Source organism: Sinocyclocheilus rhinocerous, unplaced genomic scaffold (assembly GCF_001515625.1).
Source record: "Sinocyclocheilus rhinocerous isolate Xijiao unplaced genomic scaffold, SAMN03320098_v1.1 scaffold460, whole genome shotgun sequence".
Taxonomy (NCBI): Eukaryota; Metazoa; Chordata; class Actinopteri; order Cypriniformes; family Cyprinidae; genus Sinocyclocheilus; species Sinocyclocheilus rhinocerous.
The window spans coordinates 92,978-106,626 of NW_015667268.1; the positions used below are offsets into that span (position 1 = coordinate 92,978).

Genomic DNA, 13,649 nt, shown 5'->3' on the forward strand with positions numbered 1-13,649 from the left:
TGCGGCCTCTGACTGCACTTGAAGTGGCTGTTAGATCTATTCTCTATTAAAGCAGTGCTGATCACACTCTGTTTGGAAATGTCACAAATTTAAGAGAAATATAAGCTGTTTTTTCGACTTGACTGTCAAGCACGTCACTGAACAACTATCTTGACTCTTCTGAGGTGGATTAATCACTTTTTACAACGTTTACATTTTCACATTGTGCAAATGAAAATGAAAATGAACATGTTCTTTCCAGAAGCCGTTTCCGGAATCTGATAATATCATTGATAATTTCTTCCTGTTGATTAACATTCACGCCGATGTGCGGTGCGGTGTGAAACAGGTTTTACAATACACACACGCTGCCGTGTGCAGCTCTGCTATGCTCTTTCACACGCGGTCATATCCGTGTCTCAGAGCGGCGCACAGTAAATGCTGCTGCTCCACGCGAGTTTAGACCATTATACCAATATCGTGGCATTAAAATGTAATGTTGTACAACACTGAAACGCTGTATTATTATTTTTTTCGTGTACAACCGACGAACTTAACATAGGCTGAAAGTAGCAAGCTAACGTTAATTGTGGGGCTGCTGCTCGGTATAATAGTTTTCAAGAACATTATGTAAATTGGTAAACTATTTAGCCTAGGCTACTAAAACGAACACAAACTTAACATGAACTGTTAAAAATTATAGCAATTTATGCAAAAAAAAATTGATGGAAAGCTGGCAGCCTGCACGTTTCTTACCTTGACCAACTTCTTCCATATGCATCAATTTTCTGTTCTGATCTCAAGTCTGGGCAAACTAGCCTATTGAGTAGCACCCATCAGAGGCCGCATTTATATGATTGTCATCATGTAGACTTCTTACAAAGTATTTTACAATATTTTAAAACTACAAAACACTAAAGTATTTGAAATACATGTATCATAAATACTGCCCATCCCTGCTCCTAATATTAATTCCCTTCTCTACCACAGTCAGAGTAACACATATACTTCATCTGACAGCACGACACATGTGCACTAGAATACTTCATCTTTCAGTGTCTTGTGCGATTTCTCTGCAGAATTTGAGTGATAAAAAGGTCTTTGTACTCTTTTGGAATTACATAGTATGGAAAAAAATTAAAATACTACGGAACTCAATTGGGACCAGAAACTGTTTGGTTTCCCATATTATTTAAAATACCTTATTTTGTGTTTAGCAGGAGAACGAAATTCATGCAGGTTTGGAACAACTTGAGGGTGAGTAAATGTTGACAACTTTCATTTTTGAATGAACTATCCTTTTAAGGCTCTCAAGACAGTGACATATTGATTCTTCAGAACACATGTAGTTACAAATACAGATTAGTTTTGTTTTAAGTACTTTCTAAAAACGAATGATTATGACGTTTTTATTTTATATGATTTGATATCTAAATACAGTGTGAAGTTGTTAAAGTCAGTATAAACTTTTTTTTTTGGAACGATTGTTTTATCAAAAATGTTAATTTGGAATGTTGACACTATTGGAAGAGAGCTGAACTGGATGATCAATCATCAATGAAGTGACTTTATCTGGAAAAATGACTGTTATCGTCTTCTTGCATTATTGACTAACTATTTTCCTGTTTGACACTGTAAAGCTGCTTTGACAATCTGTTTTGTTTAAAGCTCTATACAAATAAAGGTAAAAAAAAAAACACTTCATCCGAAAATGAAAATTCTGTCATTTACATACCCTTCTGTCATTCCAAACCTGTAAGACATTGGGTAATCTTTGAAACACAAATTAATATATTTTAGTGAAACTATAAGTTAATTTAAGTTATGGTAAGTGTGGTAATATGGTAAAAATATGGTAAATTAAGTTTCAAACATGATGCACGAGAACCAATGAGGTTTGCTGTAGCTTGAAACACATGCAAAAGCGCGTCCATGTTCACCATACGTGATGTACTGTATGAATGTGTGTTTATGTGTAAAATAAAAGTCTAAATTAAATCAGTTCATCATAGATGCACATATAAACACCCATACATAAAATCAGAGTTTCGAAGATTAAGTCTTATGGGTTTGGACTCACATGAGGGTGAGTACATGACAATTTTTTTGGGGTGAACAAAACCCCTTGTTAGCAACAGATGTGATGAGTGCAGTGAGAAGGTTGTCTTACCGGAGCATGCTGGTGGTGTACTGGTCTGAAGTTCATGCTCGCCGGCCTCTGCTTCTGCATCTGCTGTTGTCGCATCAGGTTCAGGATGGCCTGGCTCTGTTTGTTCTGGTTCTGTGTGGCCGGAGGGCCCCTGGGTGCACCCGGTGCTCCAGCCTCATAATGGGACAGGGGTTTAGTGTTACTGTAGTTCAACATGGCCACCTGGGCACCTGGGTTGGGTGGGTGGCTGAGGGGCCCCGTGGGTGCGGCTGGGTGACTTAACATGTTGGCGTGCCCACCGGGCTGCATGTACCCGGCTGGAGCGCCTGCTTTGGGAGAACCCTTGCTAGGCATGAGCAGGGTCTTGGGGTTGGGGAAGTCTTGCGGGTACAAAGAAGGGCTGGTGGACTTCTCAAGGCCAAAGGTTCCGCCCATTTGACTTTGGGTGGGAGCATTTTGGGGCCAAGACGTTGAGTGGTTGGGCTGCTGGTGGAATTTCGCTGCTTGCTGTTGCTGCGGTTTTTGCTGTGGCGGCTTCTGAACCACGTGCTGCTGCTGGCTTTGTAATATCGCCCTCTGCTGCTCACGAACTGCTAACTGCTGCAGTTGCTGCGCGGGGGACAGGTCTTTGGGTGGGACGGGCAGCAGGTGATTTGGATGTGTTCTGCTGGGCTGAATGGGCGGCTGTTGCGGATGCTGCTGCACAGGCGATGTGGCCGGAGCCGTTGCAGGGGAGTTGGTGTGAAGCGGAGGCCCAGACGAGGTGGGTCTCAACTGAGGTGAACCGTTGCAAGAGTCCTGATCGAAGGCGGAGGGAGCCATAGTGGGGGAAAATTCAGTCTTCACGCTGACCAGATCTGGCGGCATCAAGCTCTGAGCTGCACCGGCGGACGAGAGCTCCGGGTCCTTGCGATCTCCAAAACTGTCACTGAAGAGCTCCTGGATTTCCTCGTAGGGTACGGAGCGGTTGAACTCCTCCATAATCTCACTCCAGTCCTGATCGTTGAGGTTGAGGTCAGGGAAGAGGTTGTGGTTTCCATTCCCACCTCCCCCAGGCAGTATGCAGGGCAAGATATCGTCCACCGGCTCCTGCTTCATTTCTTTCAGGCGAAAATCAGACTCCGTGCCATGTGATGCACCGCTATCAGTTAGACCCATCCCATTGTGCTCTGCACCAACCGCTCTGTGGTTCCCATTGGCCATCATGGCATCGGTACTCACGTTATGTTTGGAGTCCATAGGTGAGCGAGGAGGCACTGTACCATTTGAGACCCCATTAAGACCTCCCAATGCATCCTCAACACAGGCTTTCTTATTGGGCGGGTAGCCATCGGTGAAACCGTTGACCTGGTCACAGCCTAGGGGTGAACCAGCATTCTCCAACTTCCTCTTGACAGTCTCCTGTAACTGCACATAGAAGATACAACAAATGAACATTTAACGAGCAGTTCATGTAGGTTTTTAATTCATATTTGTTACATAGTTGTACATGAGATGCAAACTGAGCAGTTTTCTTTATGTATAGGCATTTGCATTTGATTACATGTCCATGAACCTTAATCAACATCTAGGTTTTTTGTTAAAATGTATATGAATTCATAAGTTATGATGGAAATTTTAGGTGCTGTGACTAATTATAAATCACCTTTTGTCATTTAAATGGCCTTGCAGTGTGACATGAATTTTTACAAATATTCACATCTTCAAGTATATACAAGAATTTTGTCAACTACCCCTCAAGATAAGCTTTTCTTTCCATTTCTTTCCCTGCAAAGATGTTGGTCCCATTTTATTTTACTCAGTGCAAATTACAAAGAAACAACCATACACTAGCAAATGTAGATCAAATTTTAGATAATAAGCTGAAAACGAGTACTGAGCAATGATGTTGATATGCTTTGGACTGGTTTATTATTCATGACTCATATGAAACTGCATTATGAGAATTATCTCGAGGGACTCCCACTCTGATGTTCAGAAATCCTGAATTCTGGACATATCCTATTAAACATACCAACAAAGTTGTTAAAAGACGTGTAATATTTTTAACTAAAAGGATGCAGTTTTTTCTACATACATTAACCGTAATTAAGAACTTGTTTTATAATGATTCACTTTAACAGGCAGACTGTTAGCAATGAATCACGCTTGCATATGGTGTGCTGTATGGTGTTTAACAACAACAACTTATGTACCGCATGTGGTTGTTTACACATTAATACACACTTAATAATAATTTACACATTATTTAGTAACTAAGTTTTAGAAAAGTTATAGTAAATGCGTCTATTCGGAGTTATGACTGGCTAAAGAGAATGCATCTTCATTGACCAAAATGAATGGTATGATCAAAATTCTGTTTCACGGTACGACTAATTTTACTTCACGGTAACGATATTTTTCACGATATCGTTTTTTTAATATGTAGTTATTCTGAAAATTGACAAAAAGGGCTTTATATAATAATTAAACTCAAATACTTTAGAAATGAAAAGTACTTCACCTTGTTTGATTTTTTTTTAACTTTTATTTGGTAATTTATTTTAGTAAAAACTCACTCAACTTTTAGATTAACTGCCCCCAACTGATTGATATTAAATGCAACTTGTAGGTGCAATTAAACTTTAAATAAGGTGTTTACTTTTATTTGGTAATTTATTTTAGTAAAAACTCACTCAACTTTTAGATTAACTGCCCCCAACTGATTGATATTAAACGCAACTTGTAGGTGCAATTAAATTCTGAATTATTTTTAAATCTCATGCTATTGTTTTACTTCAGTTTACACTATATCTAAATATTTTATATTGAAATATTCCATTCATAATACATTACATTTACTTTCTTTAAATTTTTTTGGCTACTATTAATACTGTTATACTGTAGAAATTTGTTCCTTGGTATCTGCTTATTATACTGCGTTTTTAAGGGGCTTGTTTTGCTCTTTGCTCTAGCTTCACCTGGAGCTTTAATCAAGAGAGGGAAGAGTACAGTAGTGACTAGAAGGAGAGCAGAAGTATGCAAACTGAACATCGTTTACACTATATCTAAATATTTTATATTGAAATATTCCATTCATAATACATTACATTTACTTTATTTAAATTTTTTTGGCTACTATTAATACTGTTATACTGTAGAAATTTGTTCCTTGGTATCTGCTTATTATACTGCGTTTTTAAGGGGCTTGTTTTGCTCTTTGCTCTAGCTTCACCTGGAGCTTTAATCAAGAGAGGGAAGAGTACAGTAGTGACTAGAAGGAGAGCAGAAGTATGCAAACTGAACATCAGCTACTGTTAGTGCTGACTAAGTAGTTTAAATTATACACACCTCACAACCAATATTTAGTCATTTAGCCTCCGATACAGGATTATGTATATTCGCTTTAACTAGCAGGTTGTTCATTACCATGGCAACCGCTCCACCTTGAATGTGTTAACCACGCCCACTTATTTACATGTTGCAGTATACACAGAATAAAAAAATCTGTTATTTTATACCGCGGTAACTATATACACCGTCATACCACCCAGCCCTAGACTTCATCATCAGTTTCTGAGCATTTCTCCACATTATTCATGAGAAGGAACTCTTTATCCAATCAATGCACTGTATTATGCATGAGGTAACAAATGTTTCAGCGGTGTTGATTCAACTCTGTCATCTTTTGTTGTTGTTCAGGGATATAAGGGTCAGAGAGAGTTTGGCTACCAAATGTCTGTAAGATGCATTTGACATGAATTTCACACAATGAATTTATCAACACTCGCAGTGCCGTTCACAGTTCATATCCGGACCGGAGCAAATGTGTTTCAAGTTTTCGTGGACATATTTCATCTACTGTAGTGGTCCAAACATGTTTGCGCACATTTCATTGCATCTTGACGTAGATTTTATGAAATATCAAATGTTCTTCCTCATTTTTCATACAGACCAATAAATCAGGAAAGTTTAAATGCTCATTCGATGATATTTCTTAAGAATGGTTTATCAAAACCTATTTGATTTTTTCACTATGTGAAGACACTTTGAAGTTTGTCATAGGGCTATATTTTTTAAAATACAGCAAAGTACCCCAACTTTTTTTTTTTTCTCCACTTACATTTTAATATTCATTACTCTGTATAATGAGTGTGTTGTAGGTCTGTGTCTTATTGGTTGTTTTCTCCTCTCTTCCTACGCTCTACATTCCCACTTTTCCACAGCTTACTTGAGTCTTTCCGATCTTAGGTGTGAACGACTAGTGCCAAAACAGAGGCGTTTCATGACACTTTAATAAATTTAAATGTGATCGTGTAATTACACCACACAATTTGAAACTATAATGTTAACCACAACTAATTTATGGCTACTGTGAGCACACAAATGCCATGTTCACAGGAACTGAAGCTCCCCTTCTTTTTGGCATAGAGTTTTGGGGGGCTGGTGCACGATGAGAAGCCGAAATACTTATTTCAAAGTGTGTGCCGTTTATAGGGGGAAAAAAAAGAGGGTTGAAAACAGAAAAGAACGAGCAGTTTTTGACCCATTCGAGCAGACATGAGCTGTTGTGTGCCGACCTATGGTCTGGCCGTGAGCGAAGGCATGCGGCCCATCTGAAGTGAACTCCCCCTCTCAACCGCAGCAGCACACTGCAGAGTTTCTGAACCTGAAAAACTGGTCTCACTCTATCAGTTAGTCACTTTTCTGAGACGACCTCACTTGGGCGGCACACCCACGAAAATGTCCTTTCTTTCAAACGTGCTAAAACTCTTCCAAAAGCAAAATAATTTTTTTTTTTTACTGACGCACGTCTCTTAATCTCTTACTTTCCCTCCATCTTTGTGCCTCCCCCGCTCGGAAGCACCTCCACTGCAGGCTTGAGCCACATGAGACTAATTACCATGTGTATGAACGCGTATCCCACAACAAAAGAGTCCGCACATGGACCACAGAGGGGTGCGGGAGGGTGCCAAATTCTTGGCCATGCACAGCGCAAACTCAGCTCGCCTTTGATGCCCTGCCTGCTACAATGGACAACCCCCGAGCGCATGGGCGGGGAGCAGCGCTTTTGGCCCAAGGGCAGAGTGCGCCATTTGAACGCAGAGATCAATATTAGTGCAAAGACTTGGGTCACTACACTCAATTTTGTGGTTACAGCTACTTCACAAATGAGGGGCAAAGTCCAACAAGTGAAGCTAGTAATTAGTCCTTTAAATGGTTGAGGGCAGTCAAAAATCTGTATGTGCAATTCAAACCAGCTGTTCATTTATGAGTGCTCTTTGCCAAGACAAAGCAGTACAAACTCCAAGCATTAAACTTCGGTATGTAACTTGTCCTTTGCTACACACATGAATGACACCTCAAATCGTGCAGATTCTTAGGTATCCTGTAACTTCATTAAATGGCTTTGATAAGCAATATCTACAGACCAAGCATATCAGAGACATGGGGGTGTGCTGCTTTTAATTTGAGCTTGTAAGTAACCACCCAGCAACATCCTAGTAACCGTGCAGAATACAACAGAAACTGCATTAACAATACACTGTAACCGCCTGCAAAACCCTTGCATTGTGCTGGCAAATGAGCAAGCTTACATTTTCTTTATTGAAATTAAAAAATCTACTTTTACATGCAATTATGGATTACATATTTAATTTACAAATGAATTGCTGGATGACATGCATATATTATTTCTAGTGTTTAATTTAGTAAAAAAACAATAACAGTTGTCATGGACTATAAACTAAATAAATCAATTACATTCTCAATTTGAATCCTCAATATGGATGTTAATTATAAAGTTTTATGAACATCAAATGTAAAGTTGAGGTAAATGATGCAAAACAAACTATTGTTCAAAGGTTTGGGGCCGGTAAGATTTGTTTTAAAGGCAGGGTGGGGGTGGGTGTGGGTGTCTAATGCTATTTCATGCATTCAGAGTTATTTACACTGTTAAAGACTTGGATTCTCATGCTAAACATGGCCAAAGTTTACATTTTGGAACGTTTTCGAGTATGGCCCTTCATGATGTCATAAATAGCGGAATCCCTTGTATGAGCATTTCTCCCGGAGGAGCGCGCGCACAGCAACCAGAGCAAGAGCAGCCCATCAACGTGCTTCATTTGGGTTACGAAAGTCGTCGGCAGCTCTGCACAGGACTTGCTCAAGAAGAATGTCTTCAAAAGAAGTGTGTTTTTGGTTGTGAGGGAAAAATAACCTATTTCAGCTTCCTAAAGAACCCAGCGTTAAGGGAACAGTGGTTGCAGTTTTTTTTCCGGGACAGCAACAGTGTTGCGCACATGTGTTTGTTTGTTCAAGTCATTTCAGTGATTAATGTTTTATAAACAAGGCCCAGTTCGACGCTGCATTTACAGATCATTTGATACTGAATGATGGAGCATATCCCAGTGTTAAAAGATCCCGGTCATGAGTCAGAACCGCAGACGTTGAGTAAAACTGCATCAAATTTCTGTGTTTTGTTGACAATCGCGCATAAGTGCATATAACGTAAACACCACTAACGTGTTTGCAACTATTTAGCTCCGGCCACAGCACGCCTCCAGGAGCTCGGCTGTTTTCAGAGAGAAGCGTAAAGCTGTATCTTTCTTTTATACATCTGAAAAAACTAAAGACTCTTCAGAGATATGAAGGATTAAATACTACTCTATCAGGGGCGTTTCCTCAAAATATTGGATGCGAAAAAAATTACAGTAAAAATTATAGTACAAAAATAATACAATGCCAATATTACAAAATATAACATTACAAAGTGTATAAATCACTCTTCCAACTGCGACACCAACAGGTAAAGTTACAGCGGGAGTCCTGTCTGTCTCTGTCACCTCCCCTGAGCCCATTGAGTTTTAACAGACCCCCTAAATCGTGCCGTGAGTTTGGTGGGGGGTAAATGAGAATGAATGGGGGAAAGTCACGTGAGAGGAGACAATGCCTCCATCGTGATATGATTGGATATGACTGGTTATGTTTGGCTGTGATTGGTTCATGCGATAATCCCGCCTCTTGTGTTCATGTGCACGTTCGCGAATCAGTCTGAACGAACAATATAATGGTGTTAATGGGAAGACTAATTAAAAAAAAAAAAAAAAAAATTAAACAAACAACTCACACACTTCGATATTGACGCAACAAAGTGGTTATAAGACTTAAAATGGCCTGAAAACATGATCTGTGGGAGTTTTTAGTGAGTAATCAGCTTGGTGAAATTCAAAGTAAATCTTTGCGTCTGTGACCAATATTTACAGAGCTTTGATGACTAATGAACCGAATAATTAAAAAATAGTTAAGTTAATTATTAAAAAGAATAACATAAGTTCACAAATAAAATATATAGTTTAAATTGTTACTGCCTTGAGTTATTATTTTGGAATAAATGTAAAATGCTTAAACAATAACTTGATGAGATTCATACTTGGCTTTAATAAACATTATTGATTACATTGTTAATGTAAAAATATAAAATAAAAATAAAAAATGTTTTCCGTTTTCTTTTTCTGATAGTGTAAGTAATGTTTATTTAATCAAGAAAATGGGACTGGGACATGAATTTACATTTGATTAAAAAAAAAAAAAAAACCTTGAGGACTGTGCCTCTTCATTTCAGAACACCACCGCACACCACTGTACTCTATAGGTACTCAAGATTAACATGAGACTGGCAGAAACTGTTACGTCCCCTTTAAGGTTTACAAAGAAGCCTCTTATGCTCACCAAGACTGCATTTATTCAAAAACATAGTAAAAAAAGTGAACTATTATTACAATTAAAATAATTTTGATATATTTTAAAATTTCATTTAAATAACAGAAATCTGATCATGTAATAAAAAAAAAAAAACATTCTGGAGTTCACAACAGGGGCAATTTTTACCCACAGCAGGTTTTTTTTCCCTGCCCTGAGCCCTGGTTAACCCAGGTCAGCAGCTGTGAAAGGCCAGATGCAGGCCAAGTGCTGAACAAGAACAGTGAGTTATGTTGAGTCATACTGCGAGGAAGGGAAAAACAACTAGATGTACTACATTTCGGCACAAAGCTTCGTGTTCAAGACTCACCCTTACAACACTAGCTAACTACAACCAACAGCCCATCTATAGGAAGCTACAACAACATCAAGAGATCTGTGCTAAAACTAGTAGTTGACCCAAAAAATAAACAATTTACCCCTCACACTGTTACAAACCCATATGATTTTCTTTCTTCAATGGCAATTCGTGCAATTCACACTTTTCTTATTGCATGGAATGTGTCATGTTCCACTGAAGGAAAAAGTCATGTTTAGTCATATGTTTGTGACACTTTTTTTTTGGGGTGTGGTGACCTATTCCTTTAAGACCTGTAAGACCAGGCTATAAGAGTGGGACAGCATATGAACACTTCCTGTTTAAGGGTGAGACTCTGGTGTACTGTAGATGCATTTAAGTGTGAAAGACATTCAGCCGTCCAGGGGCCACTGGGAACAATAGTGAGTCAGTGCTGTGTGCGAGCGGGGGGAGGGGTGAATGTGAGCAGACCTGAGTCATGCTAAATGCTGTGCATCACACCAGAATGACCATCCCAAAACTACAGCAGCGCTGTCCTACAGCCGAACGCTGACATGCTTTCTTTCAAACTACAGCCTGTGTCAAACAACCTCCAAACTAGTTGCTTCACTAGACTGCTTCACGTAAAACATAACCTACTTGGCCAGTTAGAATAAAACACTAGCACGTATTCTACAACACCTGAGCTAACCTAACTGTCCTGCTAGAGCATAAAACATATCAATCCACCAATGCTGACCTTACTGTGGAGTTAACATGAACAAAGTGTTTTCAACATGAAGATTTTATTTATTTTATTTTTCTCTTTACAGTTCACTTAAATAGTCTTGTACAAGTAGAGGTCGACCGATTGATCGCTTTTGCCGATTAATCTGCACCAATAGTCAATTGCTAGAACTATCGGCAAAAATCCATGCCGGTCTGACCCAAATGTATAATGTCACGATTGTTACCATCTATTTGCATTAGTTTATATCCAGCTGGTCACATTAATGTATTTGCTAGTCAGCGAAGTTGCAGATTTAAAGCTGTGATGTGAGAAAGCAAACTGATATGTTGCTTCATCCTTTAAATATACTACTTAAATATCATGCTTAAATATCTAAGCATGACTGTTTGGATTTATATTAAATGGTAACACTTTACAATAGGATTACATTTGTAACATTAACTAAGGTTAGTGAAGCTGTATAAGTATTGTTAGTGTGTCAATTTTTTAAAATAACATTTTTAAAATATATTTTTACATTTTAAAGTTGCATTTGTTAACAATGGTTAATGAACTATGTACTAACATTAATGACCAATGTATAATTAATATTTAATAAGAATATATTTTATTCCATATGAAAAGTAAGGTTCAGTACTTTGTGTGTGTGTAATAAAGTTCAGCACTATTTTAGTTTTCATATTTAGTATCCATTTGAAAAACTATCGGTTGATTAACCGGTTATCAGCCATTGTGGTCCAACCTAGCTATCGGCAAAATCCACTATTAGTCGACCTCTAGATACAAGTGTATTTTATTAAGAGAACAAACATTCCATAACATTTCAAGCATTCTCTCAATTAATATCTTAAAACAATCAACAAGTCATACCAATTGATTTTATCACTATAGTCAAAGACAAAAGAGCCCGACCTCGAGCCTCTCTATGTCTCTGTTAAGCGATGTGAATGGATAATCACCTTTAATCAACAATCAATTAAGTTTTTAATCAATTTCAGCTTAAAAGCACTCAATCACGTGAGCACATCAAAAACACTGCCTGTAAATTCATTCACCACCAGAGTGCACGCAGCATGTAAAATGCGGGCTAAACGTTGTAAGTGTTGGAGCGCATCCTTGTAAGTAAAGATTATTTGCATGACAAACACCATGACTGTATGCTAAAGTCAGCATGAAATGAAAATTAACGTTTTTATCTAAATGCTTGCTTTAGATATTATTGTGAACCATCTATCCATGCATGTTTGTTTTTGACCTCATTTTTTCATCAAGCGCATCTTCCAGTTACACGTCAGACTTCTCTCTGGTGATGTATGCCGGACTTCTCCACTCATTTAGTTCTCTTAAACACACCCCTGCAAACTCATGTTCATTTGCCTCCTCTTTTCAGTGCAACGCCCACTACTCAACATCCAATCAACAACTGATGCATAGAACCAAGTCCCACCCTACGGTTTTCTTTTTCAATAATTTGTTACACTCAGATATACGACAATACAGAAAATAAGCTGCTACATCCATTTCATCGCAACTTTTAATAAAGATGACATTCATGTTGCCACGTACTTTAGAGTGATGTTATTCTGCTGTTGTATTTCTAATAAGCACTACTCTTTCTGTTTGAATAATCGCTGTGAGTGAGGTGTCACAGGAGAGCTCTGCGTCTCTTTAAAGAGATACTCCACCCAAAAATGAAAATTCTCTCATTATCTACTCAACCTCATAATGTTCCAACCCCATAAGACTCTCTGTATTCTTCAAAACAAAATTAAAGTTATTTTTAATGACAACTGAGATTTCGGTCCCTCCATTAAAAGTCCATTTATAAAAACTTTGACGCTTATGCTCATAAAGACATCAAAATGTATATGATGAACAGATTTAATTTAGGCTTTTATTCACATATACATAGAGCGCATCAAATATGGTAAACAGTAGGGGTGCTCCGATTGATCGGCTACCGATCGCTATCGGCTGATAATCACATTGGGATGTTTGATCGGCGGTCTCTAAAAAGGCCGATCTCAAAAAACCGATCTCAAGCTGATGACGCTGCTGTGAGAGGTTTGGCACGACATGCAGCGTCACCGTCTCAGTCTGGCGCGGATAAATAATTATACTGCTAAAGGTGAGGTACTCTTCTAGAATGAAGATGAAGAAAAAAAAATGTTCAATAAGAATTATGTGTGTGGTCTGATTCCCACATCATATTTCTCCCCTCAAGAAAATATACAGAAGAAAGGAAAACAAGTTTGTTCCACTCTTCTAGATCCACATTCACAGAACAGTTGCTGCAACCTACACTCTGCTCATGTGGGCCGGGAACAGTCAGAGATTTAGTGAGATGGCCACAGCCTCAAAATGACTAAACCTAAGCTAATAAGAGCATGTAGCAACATTCCCTCATTACTCAGCATCCCATAAAGAAAACTACACCGTACCAAAGCTGAATGACTGATTAAATCAGAGTGTTGAAGTGTGGGAGGACTGATCAGTTACTGAAGAATCTCTGGCAGTTATTAAATATCTGCTGTTCAGATAAAACAATGTCACGGGTCAGAAAAATACCATTAAAAAAAAAAAAAAAGTGTTAATTTTATTGGTTCAGTCTTAGCTTCTGATTAACCTGAATCAAATGAATTTTTAATAAAATGCATCTTTGTGACTCTAGTCACCTTATTAGAGCTGGACGAGAATATTCGATTATTCGTTCGGTGGGTTGGCATTCGATTTTCAATTTTGAGATTTTTTTT

The 13,649-nt window shown here is 38.4% G+C and overlaps 1 protein-coding gene across 3 annotated transcripts in view; it reads right to left on the reverse strand.

Annotated features, from left to right (window-relative positions):
• The window catches only part of LOC107733434 (mastermind-like protein 1), a 37,119-nt gene that overhangs the window by 9,458 nt on the left and 14,012 nt on the right, over positions 1-13,649 (reverse strand). For all 3 annotated transcript variants that reach the window (XM_016545049.1, XM_016545048.1, XM_016545047.1), the window contains one exon: positions 2,150-3,535. In XM_016545049.1, coding sequence (XP_016400535.1) covers positions 2,150-3,535 — 1,386 coding nt within the window. The remainder of the gene's footprint in view (positions 1-2,149; positions 3,536-13,649) is intronic.